Source organism: Ascidiella aspersa, chromosome 7, assembly GCF_963924565.1.
Source record: "Ascidiella aspersa chromosome 7, kaAscAspe10.2, whole genome shotgun sequence".
Taxonomy (NCBI): Eukaryota; Metazoa; Chordata; class Ascidiacea; order Phlebobranchia; family Ascidiidae; genus Ascidiella; species Ascidiella aspersa.
In genome coordinates this window covers 9,110,050-9,124,605 of record NC_139453.1, presented here as the reverse complement: position 1 = coordinate 9,124,605, position 14,556 = coordinate 9,110,050, and the positions used below count along the sequence as shown (strand labels likewise).

At 38.4% G+C, this 14,556-nt stretch overlaps 2 protein-coding genes across 2 annotated transcripts in view; both read left to right on the top strand.

Moving 5' to 3' along the window:
- The window catches only part of LOC146137598 (uncharacterized), a 135,285-nt gene that overhangs the window by 61,572 nt on the left and 59,157 nt on the right, over positions 1 to 14,556 (top strand). Inside the window, exon 14 of the mRNA XM_083394393.1 lies at positions 22 to 133. Within this exon, the coding sequence (XP_083250519.1) occupies positions 22 to 133 (112 nt within the window). The remainder of the gene's footprint in view (positions 1 to 21; positions 134 to 14,556) is intronic.
- LOC146137602 (putative inhibitor of apoptosis) lies at positions 7,686 to 12,904 on the top strand. Its single transcript, XM_083394262.1, has 3 exons — positions 7,686 to 8,982; positions 10,016 to 10,060; positions 11,191 to 12,904. Exons 2-3 carry the CDS (start codon positions 10,045 to 10,047, stop codon positions 11,388 to 11,390), a joined length of 216 nt encoding a protein of 71 aa, XP_083250388.1. The 5' UTR covers positions 7,686 to 8,982; positions 10,016 to 10,044; the 3' UTR covers positions 11,391 to 12,904.

The following is a 14,556-nucleotide window of genomic DNA, read 5'->3' as shown; positions in this document are numbered from 1 at the left end:
CAAGCTTCTGTTGTTGCGCAGGTGCGAGTTTCTGCTGCAACGAAAAGGACCCGACTTTGTCCACCGCATGGTCTCGATGTTCCCCAACTTACCCCGGCCCCTTCTGAGGGGGCCCTTCGACGTTCCACCCCCGGCCCCCGGACGCCGCATCGCCTTCGGCTCCAACTCGGCCCGGGCCCCCTCACCCCCTCCCCAGATTATTGACCCCCAGGCATGTGTCTTTATTTCTGTAAATAACTATATAAAGGGACTTTCTGTAAATAACTATATAAAGGGGTATTCAATCGCGCTGCGAGATGCAACATTTGACACTTATAGAGATTATTCCAGTTGCGTAATTTAAAGGAAAAGTTGTACTTTTTTCACGCCTGCGTGGAATATTCATAAATGCATTTAATCATCTAATCGTGCCGCCCACACGAAGAGTAAAGAAACCCACTCGCACGTGCTCGTCAAGATTTGCGTACACTTTAAATGACGTTGCAGTGTCCAAAGCATTTGGACTGAAACTGATGTGAGTCATTTACCATGGATTGCGCAAATCTGGCGTATTGTTACCTTTTAAACTGCCTGGTCGCTAATTTTATCACGTCTTTAACCTTTTCCTAACAGAATAACTTGTGCAATAATTGTGGTAAAAAATTTCTCCCTGCTGCGTTGAGCTTTTACAATACTTGTAACACCGCCTTTTGATATTTACTATGGTAAATATTTGGACTTTGGATGTTCATTTTAACTCCGCTATAGGCAACTAACAAAACAAATAGAACTGAAATTTTGCTTTAATAACATAACTAATCGCAGTATATAATCTTTATATGGCCCAATAAGTGTCATTGCTTTACCTTTTGCCACTTGTTTGTTTGTTTAACTTTAATGGTTTGTTGGTGCGGCAAGCAAATTTTAATGTTAAAATGGTCTCGTGGTTGTTGTTTTTTATTTTCGCATTCGACACCTTAGAGCAGTAGTGAGCAAGTAATTTTAAGGGGAGCCGAGAAACACATTGTTTTGGTGGCCTACTCGGTCAAAAAGAGGATCTAAAATAAACATATAATAATGTACGTTTTTTGTTGTTTTTTTAAAGCTATAAAAACCAGTTTTTTGGCTAACTGGTGATAAAATATTGGCCAACCAAATTAAAAGAATGTAAACGCTATGTTTTGCTTTAATAAAGTGAAAGCTAAGCTCTATGGGAAATCGCAGGCTCTATGGGAATCCTTTATGGAAAACGTGCCCTATCAAATTACCTGTCCGGCCGGACGCGGTATACTGGGCTGCAGTCTGCTCAGGTCTTCGAGGAAACACTTGCGAACCACAGCAGCGCGTTTTTCCACTATTACGTCAATGTTGCTTTCGTTCATCATTGCGACAACTATAGTTTCGTGGCAAACTGAATGTGTACAATATGAAAATATCTCCTCGTCCTTACATGTAAATGACGACAAGGGAGTTAATACTCTTTAGACTTTCCTGTCTTGGTCAAAGACGTTCAATAATAAGTTATTGTCGTTTAAAAGAGAAATATGTAGTTTCGTTTGTTGATTTGTTTGCAAAAATTAATTAAAATTTCGCTCTATTTCAGGCCGAACTACAACGAGAAAAGGAGAAAATACGCGCGGCGATGACATCCGAGATTGTCAAGGCAGCTTTGGAAATGGGATTTGAGCGACGGCTGATCAAGCGAATTGTTAGAAGGTAACCGAATACTTTGTTTTCTCTATCTATCGGCTCGCATGGAATTTCAACACCACAAAACGTCATAATACAAAGGCTGGGTTGCCCCAACCACCGAAACTGCGCCGTTTGTTTTTCACGAAACCAATTTGCTATAACGACGGGACGAGCGAAGAAATGATAAGCAAAGTATAAGCGTCTTTTAAAACTCAAGCGACCCCAATGTGTTTTGCAAGATGGAAGAAAAACAAGCACTGATGCATCCGTTTGTAACTCTAATTTAAATTGTGCTCTGGCACCCCGCCTATCACCTAACTACACTGCCACTGCCTATGAAAGCTAATGTGTGTGTTGTAAATGTCTTGATACGCCAGCGTTCGTTTAAAAAGGCGAATCTAAAGTGCGGTTAATAATAGTTTATTGACAAAAAAAATTAGGTATAATATGCGGCCCGGTATTATGAAGTTTCTTGACTCCTGACTTAAAATAACAAAAAAGAAGGACACAGTCGCATCCCAGGACGGTGCTTTTCTAATTGGATAGACTGACGTCTACCATTTCTGCTTAACGTACCTTGAACATGACATCTCCCTATAATGTGTGATTTACAGGGAAAATGGTGGTTGTAAAATTCGACAATTTCAAAGTGGCTTTAAGGCGCGCCTTCGTGATAACAAAATAGTAAAGCAACCTAGCGTATTTCGTGCGGCACAAAGCAATGTTAAAACTGCCTTCTCATATCGAGCCATCAGTAGAACTGCAGACAAATATGACAAACACGGGCGTAAAAAATGCGTTTATTGATTGGGTTAAAAGCGCCGGCGGAAACCAGGGTGGTCTGGGCGACTAAGCACATTGTTTCGCATTGTCCCGCCTTTGACCGCATTTTTATGTAAGTGCTTTATGACCGATTTAATTGTGTAATCATTCTATGACCTGCGGTCAAAGGTCACCGAGCACATGGTGCCTTGACATTGTAGAGTCCTTACTGCAGTTGGTGTTACTACCTTGTAGCGGTAGGAGCTCATATTGTTAGTTACTTGTAAGTGTTTGTCAATGATGTTTAACTTACTGATTCTGTTTCTGTTTTATTAACATTGTTTTGTATTGATTCATTCGAATTAAGGAATCCACTTGTTTAAGCCTTTGCGTGTTTTAATAAATTCCTGTACGTGCACACTGATAAAGACTTCAGTATCGGATCGGATCCATTAGTTTTCAATTTTTTCCAAACATATACGTTTGACTTGTTTACTTGTGCCTACAAACAACAAAATACGGAATAACTGCGTCTGGTTTTGCACTTACAGTAATACAGTCTTTTTTAGTTTTTTTTTTTTATTAACCGTTTATCGGCATATTTATCCTATTTCTACCCTTACCGACTTTTTCATTTTTTTTCTAATTTTTTAGCCTTGGGACACTAAATCAACCCTATGTTTTTCGCGTTTTTGTCAGCCTCTTTACATTCAAATCTCTTCAGCATTTCTTCAACCATCATTTTTTCTGGCATTGTTTAAACGGTCCAACACTTTTAAACCCTATTTTTCGAGCGTTTTTAGCAGTTTTATACTTACACTATTTTCATCATTGTTTTCCTACAGGTTTTCACACACTTACGCCCCCCGATTTTCATTGTTTTCAAACTAGACAACCCACTTTTTTAGCTAACTAAACCTTGTTTTCAGACTTTTGGCGTTATAACTTTCAAGGCTTTAGCGTTGTTAACATAAATAGTTTTTACTCATATGACATTCAAGCCTATTTTTGTCGAACTTAGGCGAATAAGACGAACCGAGATGTACACGACAGTTGCCGAACTAATCGAAGACGCGACCAGCGCCGGCAACAATGAAGACTCCGACGATAGCGACGAAGAAGCAGCGCCTTCTATGACGTCACAACCGCAAGCGACCGCCGTCAAGTCGCACGGAAGCGGTGAGTTAATGGAAACCAATCAGGCTGATTTTTTGCCATTTTTTTAACCGTCAAAAAGAACACTACGCTAATATTATTGATTAATAAAAAGCGTTATATGAAAAGATTGTTAGGTAACTTTTACTGCAGTGTTTAGATTGTTATAACGTGGTTTAAGTTCCTTCTAAACCTTAGCGGTATGTTATCTATGTGAAAAATTATGATATCGCTGGTTCGTTACGAGAAAAAAGTAACGGAAATTTCAACAATTGCAATTTTATTCCTATTTTTTATATGAAAAAACCTAAATGTTATACAACTCAATTTTAAAAAGAAGGCCCGTAGCCCCTGCAGCATTTTAACCTAAGCGTGTCTTGTGCATTTTTACGTACGTGTTCGCATTTGCCTTTTTCGTGTGCTTTTGTGTTTGCATGTCGCTCACGTGGCAACTGGTGACATTAATCAGAACACGCTGACAGAATACCCCTTTCTACAAACTATGCCAGAAGACATTCGTGTTGTTTTGGTAAAGAAAAGTTTCGAAGATCCTCGCTTTCTGGCTCAACGTGCTGACATGTAGTGGCATGCGCGAAATGATGATCAGCAGTTTACTGTCGCAAAAATCAAAAAAGCCTACAACGTTTTCAACGACAAAAATACAAAGGAACGAATCTGGCGGTTTGTGTTTCTTCGAGGAAATGTCAACCTTGGTCGTTTCAGGGAAACAACAACGCCGGCCGCTACTAAATTCTTCAGCGGCCGGCAGAAAAGGGAATTTGTTTTACGAAAGTGACAAAATATCCGCAAGAAATTTTTTGATCGACACAGGAGCGGAAATCAGCGTTTACCCTGCCTCATCTCTTCAAAATCGAAAGCAATCCAGCGGCCCCAAACTTATTACAGCCAACGGAAGTAACAAACTGGAACGAGAAACATATGTTTAGATCTGGCATCCGGTAAATTTTGCTGGCGTTTTACTTAAGTCGCTGTAGCAAAGCCTCTTTTATGCGCATATTTCTTGAGAGCGCATTCTCTCTTGGTAGATCTCAGGCACAATTGCAAATCATTTGCCAGCATTCCAATCAGCAATGCAAAGCAAAGCGCGCCGCAGTTGAACACGCTTGTTTCGCACAATAACGTGTACAGAAAGCTTTTGGAAAAGTTTCCAAACATCACAACCCCAACACTATTCAGCGTGGCTCCAAAGCACCAAGTGGAACACTTCATTCCAACAACAGGCCCGCCACTGCACGCAAGTACAAGACGGTTATCCCCGGAAAAGTTGCAAATAGCAAAGGACGAATTTCGCAAAATAATGGAATTAAGACTAATCAGGAGATTATCCAGTCCATGGTCGTCACCACTTCATATGGTACCAAAGTCATCTGGCAAATGGAGACCTTGCGGCGATTACAGGCGATTGAATGCAGCTACCCAACCTGACAGGTATGCTATACCGCACATTCAGGATTCCTCCGCACGTTTAGCGGGAGCAAAAGTATTTTCTAAATTGATTTGGTAAGAGGTACCGCTTGCCAAAGCAGTTATAGCAAAAACTTCAGTGATCACACCTTTTGGTTTGTTTAAATTTCTACGTATGCCGTTTGGGTGAAAAAACGCCGCACAAGCGTTCCAACGCTTTATGGATACAGTGTGTCAAACACTTGATTTTGCATTTCTTTATTTAGACGACATTCTAGTTGCCAGTAAGTCGATAAAGCAACACCTGGTACACCTCAAACAAATTTTTTAAAGACTTGCATATAACGGACTTGTTAATAACCTGAACAAGTACCTGTTTGGAAAGTCTACAATTGACTTCCTTGGTCATCGCGTCGACTCAAATGGAGCAAGACCACACCCAAACAAAGTTTTAACAATCCATCGCTTTCCTAAACCAACAACATTTAAAGCACTACATGAATTTGCAGGCAGGTATGGTCAATTTTTACCGCAGATTATTCCAGCTGACGCACGAATAATGGCCCCGATATACAAAGCATTGTCTTCCAAAAGCAAGACACTGGTTTGGAATGATGAACTTCAGAGTGCCTTCGACCAAGCAAAAGCAGATCTGGAACATGCAACTACGCTGGTTCATCCGCAGCATCAGGCCCCAATCGCCTTGACAGTCGACGCATCTGAAACACCAGTGGGGGCAGTGCTCGGACAATACATTAACAATACGTGGATGCCACTTGCATTTTTAGCAGGCATTTACGACCAGCCGAAACTCGATTCAGTGCCTTCGATCGCGAACTTCTTGCGCTGCACCTGTCCGTCAGACATTTTCGCTACTTTCCCGGAGGAAGAGCATTTGCAGCGTACACCGATCACAAGCCGCTCACCTTTGCTTTTAAAAAGTTGCTGATCCTTGGTCTGCGAAACAACAATGCCACCTAACTGCGATCTCCGAATATACTACAGACGTCAGACATGTAGAAGGTAAGCAAAATGTGACCACAGATGCACTTTCTCGTGTATTTCTGAATTCGGTTCAGCATTGGAGGGTCCAGTGTAACTATTTTGTGTGACATTTCCACAGGTAATCCACGGTCTATTATACCAAAAACTTGGCGAAAAAAAGTTTTTGACGCAGTTCACGGTCTAGCCCATCCGTCCATTCGTGCAACTCAAAAGCTCATATCATCTAAGTTTGTTTGGCGTGGTTTAAACAAACAAATACAGGAATGGAGCCGACAATGCATCAAGTGCCAAACAGCAAAAGTGCAACGCCAGTTCATTCACCATTGGAGACCTATCCCATTCCAACAGCTCGATTTCAACATATCAACTTGAATATCGTTGGACCTCTACCCATATCGAAAGGCAACAGGTTTTTGCTAACACATGTAGATCGATTTTCCAGGTGGCCGGAGGCAGTTCCAATGCCGGTCTTTACAACAGAAAGGTGTGCACGTGCGTTTGCGTTTCATTGGATTGCCCGCTTTGGCGTTCCTTCGGAAATGTCCTCCGATAGAGGGCCACAATTTACGTCGCAGCTGTGGGCTAAAGTCACTCAGCTTATTGGAATTAAGCATAGATGCACTACAGCTTACCATGCCCAAGCCAACGGTCTCGTCGAACGCTTTCACCGGCATTTAAAAAGCGTTTTAATGGCTCGACTGCACGCAGCAAACTGGACAGACGAATTGCCCTGGGTCCTGCTACCAATTCGGGCTACGCCAAAAGAAGATTTAAAAGCATCAAGCGCGGAGTTAGTCTATGAAACAACTATTTCCCTGCCTGGGGATTTTATTCCTCACGCAAATGACTTGAGTGAGCCAACATAGTTTCTTCAAACACTTCGAAACTCAATGGTAACTTTCTCCCTACGCCGATGTCAAAGCATCGTAATGTTACCGTTGATGTTCCGCGTGTCTTGTTAAGAAGTTGTGCATATGTTTTTGTTCGCAAAGATGGTTACCGCCCCCCTTTAAATCCTCCTTATGAGGACCCATATAAGGTTTATGAACGCCACGCTAAGTATTTTGTTGTAGACATTGCGGGACAGCGACAGACTATATCCGTTAATCGCCTTAAACCTGCATATGTAGAACCAACGCAACCAGTGCAACTGCACGATCCTAAAAAACGAGGTCGGCCACGTAAAAATTTTAAACCCGCTTCTGGGGGGGAGTAATGTAGCCCCTGCAGCATGTTACCTGAATCGTGTCTTGTGCATTTTTACGTACGTGTTCGCATTTGCCTTTTTCGTGTGCTTTTGTTATGTTTGCGTGTCGCTCACGTGGCAACTGGTATCATTCATCAGAACACGCTGACAGAATACAAGCTTGCCGCTACGGGCCTATTTTTATTGGGCCCACTGACCAATAGAACGCTTGGGCAATTTTTTACGACGTCTTCCATTGCATTAGTCCTTATTTTTATTTTAAACAGATTTACACGAATTTTTTCAACAGTGTAGCAATACGGTTAAAGCCAAAATAAATGCGTGTTTTTATAAAAGGGTTTTAAAGCTTTAAACGCTAACCTTGTTATTCACAATCAAATGACCGTTTCTTTGTTTTTTGCAGGTGAGGCAAGATCACTTGAGCACGAAATGCGAGGCCAGCCATTGCCATCAGGTTTGTAACTTTAAGGCTACCTAAAATCCCAAGCCAAAACAACCTAAACAATTAAAAAACAGAAAAAATCAAAACATATACGCATTACACACAAAAAAACAGCAAAAACAAACCAACAAGATATCTTCTTTTCTGTATTTCTTCCGGTTATTTTCCTTCTTCTGTTCTGCGGTTTGCGTCCTATTCGGTCTGGCAGGATAAGTAGTGAAATTTAACAAGAGGAAAATTAGTTTGGCAGCTAATTGAGAAGAATTACAGTTCAGTCTTGGAGTGGAGTTGAGTTTATTCAAAGAGCCTAAAATTAGTTGCCAGGAGTAATTTGAAAGATCAGATGTTGAGAGTGTCTTGACGTGAGCTGGCGTCTTTTTCAATTTTCAGTTTCTTTTCGGGACATAACACAACCCAAGCCAAAAAAACAAAATAAAAGCATACGACATTCAACCATTTATACATTTTTTCCCATATTTGAGTCCTTTCTCCCGAATAGGACCATTTTGTTTAATCTCTAATTTATGCAACTTGTAGCTTAACTTGTTTGTTTTTCGGGCATGGTGTTTAAAAAAATCAATATGAATATTTGCATGATAAATGATTTTGTTTGATTTAAACTTGACTAACGCCACACGAAGATTGGATGGAAATCAAGCCAAAAATACTAGATTTTCGTATAATCGTACATCGAAACTCAATTGTGTTTATTTCACAGATGGTGTATGCCGTTTTGTTTTAATCGTGTTTTAACATGCACTCAATAAATGATATTAAATGAAATAATATTTGAAGTGTTATATGATTTTTCTATTGTATGATTTTCACTATGTTCTTCTGGTTAACTTTTTGTTTTTTCAGTGATTTGAAAGCTTTTTCAAAACTAAAAAAGTAAAATCTTTTTTGATTAAATCCAATGTGGAGTACGTATCGGATGTTTTGCCCAAGACAACCACTTCAATCAAACGGCGCAGACTTTAATTTTTGGTTATTAAAAAAGAGGCATGAAAAAACAAGAAATAACGAAGAAAATCAGACAATATAAAACCGCAAGTCCCAAAGACATTTGTGATGAAAAACGTTCAATTTGAAAAAGCCCAACAGAAGAAATCCTTTAATGTATGAAAAATCTTCGATTCAAGCAGCAACGCAAATACAATTCTTCATTTGGTTCCATTAACCATTGCATTATTAGACAAACGAATTTTCCTAATAAACTCATTTTTGAAAAATTCACTACAATTTGAGCTGCGAAATCTAAATGGAAACTGTTTGTTGTAGCTTTTATTCCTTTGCTGCAGAGACTATTTTGCAGGTCAGCATAAAACTTGCTATTAACACTCGAATAGTTTCAACTGTAATTTAGTTTTTGATTTTTAAGATTGTTTTCTTTCATATGTAAGCAGGGCCGGATTTAGACCATGAGAGGCCCTAGGCTATTCTATTTGTGAGGCCCTTCCCTATTTTTGAGCTCAGAATTTCTCTCTAAACAACATCACATGTCATTGCTTAATGTTAAAAAATATGAGTGCATTAAACTCTTGGTTCTTTTTATTTTCCACATTCCTAATTAAACCCAATCTTAAGTTTTTTAATTGAAAGAATAAAAGTTTGGTTAAGGCCGTTTTGCTTTTAATTTCTTTGATGAAACAACCGTTACAATAATTTTAAAGTTTATTTACGAAGACATAAGAAATAGTTACAGCCACCAAATAAAGTAAGACTAGGCTACAGTTGTTATTTTTCTAGCTTTCCACAAAGCAAAATCATGCAAAAGTTCATCAAAATTTATCTTTTTAAGTTTAAGTGTGTCACTCACTCTCAATGCACAGAATGCTAAGTGCGGACAACCTTTCTTGAGACATTGTCGATCTCAGTGTATTTATGCTTTTGAGCCTTAAAGATCTCTCTCTCCTGAGCAGTTAGTGGCCATTAAGCTCAGAAACAGTCTGAATATTGCTTTTACATTAGGAAAGGCAGTGTTATTTTTTTCCTTTCACATAATTTCATAAAGGTCTAATTGCCTTTATTATGATGCAAATACGTATTAAGGACTGTTTACAACGTAGGTGAAACAAGTTATGTATAGAATTTTCTACTCTGAAAAGCTTGATATATATATACTTTAGGTAGGGTTTAAACTTGTCAAATTTCTAAAAGCATTACAAACTTCGAAACCGAATTTTGAGGCCCTAGGCTTCAGCCTGCCTAGCCTATTGGTAAATCCGGCCTGGTTTGTAATCATAGAAAACCAGTGATTTTGTTTTTTGTAACCAATAGCGAACTAACGGTTTGGGTTGAAAACCACAACCACGCTTCCCGTTTGTAATGTAGACTATTTTGTTTAGCGAATGCAGCCACGTCGCGTCAGCAGGAAATGGAAACATCAGAAGGTAGGAAGAACCTTGCGTTTGGTTTTATCGAACTTAAAACTATATTGACCTTAGAAATTTCGTGTTTACCCTAAGTGTCCAGAACAGTGCTCTGTAAGTAGGGATATGGTCATGCCCCCTTCCTCAAAACTGTATGTTTTGCCGATATAACTTCGTCAAAGCATTTTTTTGCTTTTTTTTTTTTTTTTTTTTTACTGTGTGGTGTTCTAAAGGTTATTTCTTTATGACGTCACGTTTATATGTAACTTTGTGATGTCATCTCTCAATTTTTGTCATGCCCGATTAAAGGCGCAAACATAATATTGACGTTTTCCATAAAGGTTTGGTAAATCGCATGCCGATACCGAGACATTCTAGGCGGACGGAGACCGACATCCTTTTGTGATATCTTAAGTAACTAAAGCGCGCGGCGGAACAAGTAGCATTTTGTGTGGTGTGAAACGCAATTGTTTTTAAGTCCGCGCGATTAAGAGTGGTTGCCGTTAAGCCCCTGTCTGAGGGCAGTACAGAAGTTACGTCGCATTTTGAACATTTCGAATAACTCATTTATTTCAACATCATGGGGCAAAAAAACTAATACAGTCGCATGTTTGCTCTATTGTTTTATCTATCGAGCTTATTCCAAGAAAAAAAATTGAAATAAAATTTAAAAATGGTTTTAAAAGAATACTTTTTTGAAATTTTCTCGCGCGCCAACTAAAGGTTTATTTGTTAGATTAGAATGTGTTAAAACAAGCATTACTCTTAAAAAACTCCACTTTGTACTAATTGCCCCTTTGTCTCTATCTTCCGAAATTCAAAATACAGGCCGATTTTATTTTAAAAACTTTTTTCAAATTCCCCACTTGCTAAGGCATTTCACACAGAAAGTTGGTGTCGTATTTTCTTTCCTTGGCCCTAGATTTAGCTTAAACGGCATTATCCAACACAGTTGTTCTCAGATCTGCGCGATTAAGAGTGGTTGCTGGTGAGCCCCTGTTTGGGGACAGTCGGCAAGGTTCCCCTTTGAGCATTTCACGCCAAACGTTGGTGCCGTGTTTTCCTTTAGCCCTAGACTTAGCTTAAGCCTTTAATCGCACACTTGATTAAAAAAATGCCGGCATTTCCCAACGTGGCTTAATTTCGCGCAGAGCAATCGCCGTCGATGCAGGCGCGGATCCGCGAGCTTCAGGAAGAAAGAAAGTGCAAGATCTGCTTGGACAAGGAAGCCGACATCGTGTTCGTTCCCTGCGGCCATCTCTGCAGTTGCGGCGATTGCGCACAAGCCCTGCGCAAATGCCCGATGTGCAGGAAGAAAATCGAGAAGGCAATTCGCACCTACATGTCGTAATTATTACTCTTTCACTCAAATATAAGATTTTTGGCTATAAATGCAAATTTGGGCGCAATCGACATTTTGTTTTTAAAGTCTTGAAAATTAAATTTTTCAAAGATTTAAAGCTGCAGCTTCCTGAAATTTGCGAATCCACGTGCCGTAAAGACAGAGCTAATATTTCTCTCTTAAACAAAAGGGTTTTGGCTAAAAAATACAAATTTTAAGTATGACCGGCCATTTTGTTTTAAACAACTTAAAAACTGAAAATTTTCAAAGATCTTCAACATAAATTAAATTAAAGCTCCAGCTTCCTCACAAAACGTGTCAATGTAAGTCTTTTCAAATTACACTTCTCCGTCGTTATTCTAAATGCAGGTTCTGATTCACTAAACGTTGTGATTCCAGTTTTCGGCGGGACTAGGGGCCTTGATTTTCCGCGCAAATATAATTTTACGTCGAGGTCCTGGACTGTCGCGAAAAACGGAATATTTATAGAACATTAAGGTACTATAAAAATTTGTAACCATCTCTCCTGCTTTAATAAAACCTTTAGTCAAGTGGTGTATGGTGCGCTTATAATTGTTCAAAAAACATTTTGGAAATCTTAATCTTAACAAAAATACTCTCTGGATTAGGGAAGGAATTTACTGTTTGTGCTGGGTTTTACGGTTTGGGAAAAGCGTCTTATATATTAAGAGCCCTGTAGCCTACTTCAAGTTGGTTGGTCGAAATGTTGCCGAATTTCGAGCTTTGTAACTTAGGGGCTTCATTTCTTGGTCGCCGGGGAATCAAAAAGAATCGCCCTTCAAGTCGTACCAATCGTAGGGCGGTTCTTTATACGTGGCAAACGATTCTTCTGGGCGGCCTAGAAGCGAGCCTTGTGTTACTCGAAACAGCAAAAAAAACATCTAATTTGCGCGCTCCACCGTACATCACAAACACCAACCAATCTAGAACTGTAGATCCACGGCTGCTTTTCTCAACTTGAATCGTGAACCATGCAAAATCACGCTTTATACACGTTCAACCATTTTTGCACTCGTTAATTAAAAAAAAACACGTAGGGACACTTCGCAATATTGAAAAATGTAAATGCTCAAACACATTAAATTAATGTGAAAACCAAATCAAGGAATTCACTGGCTTTTCGTCTTAACCCTTTCTCTTTGTATTAATACGAAACGCGTTTCTTCTCGACTTTTCTTTCTGTTTCATGATGCTGTTTTTTCCTTTAACTGAAACATACTTAAAGAGCACAGTGATTAAGTGAAGGCACTGGTTTTAGGAATTATCATTAAGCCTGATTATGTTGAATATGTGGGATTATTATTATATAATGTAAAATCAGATACCTAAATAGAAGTCACCAAATAAAACCATGTAACTTTTAATATCACGTTGTTAAAAGTCCACCTGGATTTTACTCGCACGTGGCGGAACCATTGTTTGAACATTACGGATAAAGTTTGATTGGTTTTGGTAACAACTTGATATTAAGATTGCAACGGGTATTTTATTTTAAACCCTTAAGGATAAGGATACCTATAATGTTGTATGTGCTGCTACTTGTGTATTTCATCTTTAAATAAGGGTTTTGAAGATAAGATTGTATTTAAGTATAACCTTAAACAACTTGTAAAATGGTGTTAAATATTGTATTTTTTTTTGTTTTGCTTGGTGATTCATTTTTTACAAGATTAAAAATCTTTGGTTTTGTGTAATCCGTAATTTGCCCTTGATACTTAATATCTACATTTTTTATTTAATTTTTACTATATTTTATTTTCGCACAAATTTTTGTAAACACCCTGTACAATACTATTACATTTACAGTAGAAACATAGTTTGCCTTTTATAGCTTTTCTTGCATTGGCTTGGTGACTGACAAAGATAAACATAGTGTACCAGAGTTTAGTTTATTAAAGATGAATAATATACTTGCATAATTTACTCTAAATTCGATGTTGTTTTCGTGTGTAAATAGTCTAATTCATTTATATTCTTATTGTAGACCTCCGTGCTTAAAAAATCTTGTGTTGTTAAAACACTTTTCATTCAACAATAATTTTTTTTTATAATTTTTTTCTCTGGTGTTCAAGGTTTATTTTGTTGTACTTCTATATAGAGGCACCCCATCTATGATCCTTCGTAAAAGCGCCATTGTCTAAAAGCCTTCTGGTGTGTTCTACATCGTACTGGTATTTTCTTTTTAATCAAAACATCGAAATGGATTTTGAATGCCATTTCAAATTGACATTTGTTTAATATTCAAGATGAACTTACCACTAAATGTAGTGTGCGTATTTCATAGCTGTAACCATTGTTGTATCATGTGCGTTTAAAATTAGAAGCTTCTTAAATATACATACTAATAAATTGATATTAAAAAATACCTTTTTTTTTTCAATTGAAGGTAAAGTATTTCATGGAGGCCCGTCCAATTAAACATTGCATTTGGAGCACGAGCTTGCTTTATGGACCGCCTGGTAGTAATGTAGAGCATCCAATAGACTAAGATCCACAATTGTGGTTATAGTTGGGTCGCTGAATGCAGTGGTTTGACATGGTAAGATATGTTAAGATCGGTACAGAGCAATACGAACGCATGGATCATATTAATTGAATTCCACCTTATTTAAAGCTAATGTTTTATGAACTGTTGACTTAAGAAACGTTCTGTGACGAAAATTGAGCACAAGACAACTATTTCGTGCTGGACAAAAATAGTTAAGTGGTTTTAAAACTTGTTTACCTTGCGGTATACTACGATTATTAAAACAAATCAACGCCATGTACAATTTCAATATTTTACTCACAAGACGTCAGCTTACACAATACAACAATTGGATATTAATATAATAGGCTGCATTCAACGTTCACTGCCAATATGTATTAAGAAAAGGGTGTTTACCACAATTACGATTATGCGGCACTAATTTGACACGACACACAGTTGGAGAGCCAATGACGTGACTGTATAGCCCGCAAGACAATTTAATAAGTCTACTTTTTTTTAACTAATAAGCTATACTACCCAAGTTAGGCTAAACATTGGCCGAGTAAAAGTTCCTTATGGTATGGAGATTGGCACCACCTCTAAATACATCGCCAAAGGTTTACTTTAATCTGAACTCCAGCCAAATAATCTGAATAAAAAAAACATTAACGTCGGAATAAAACA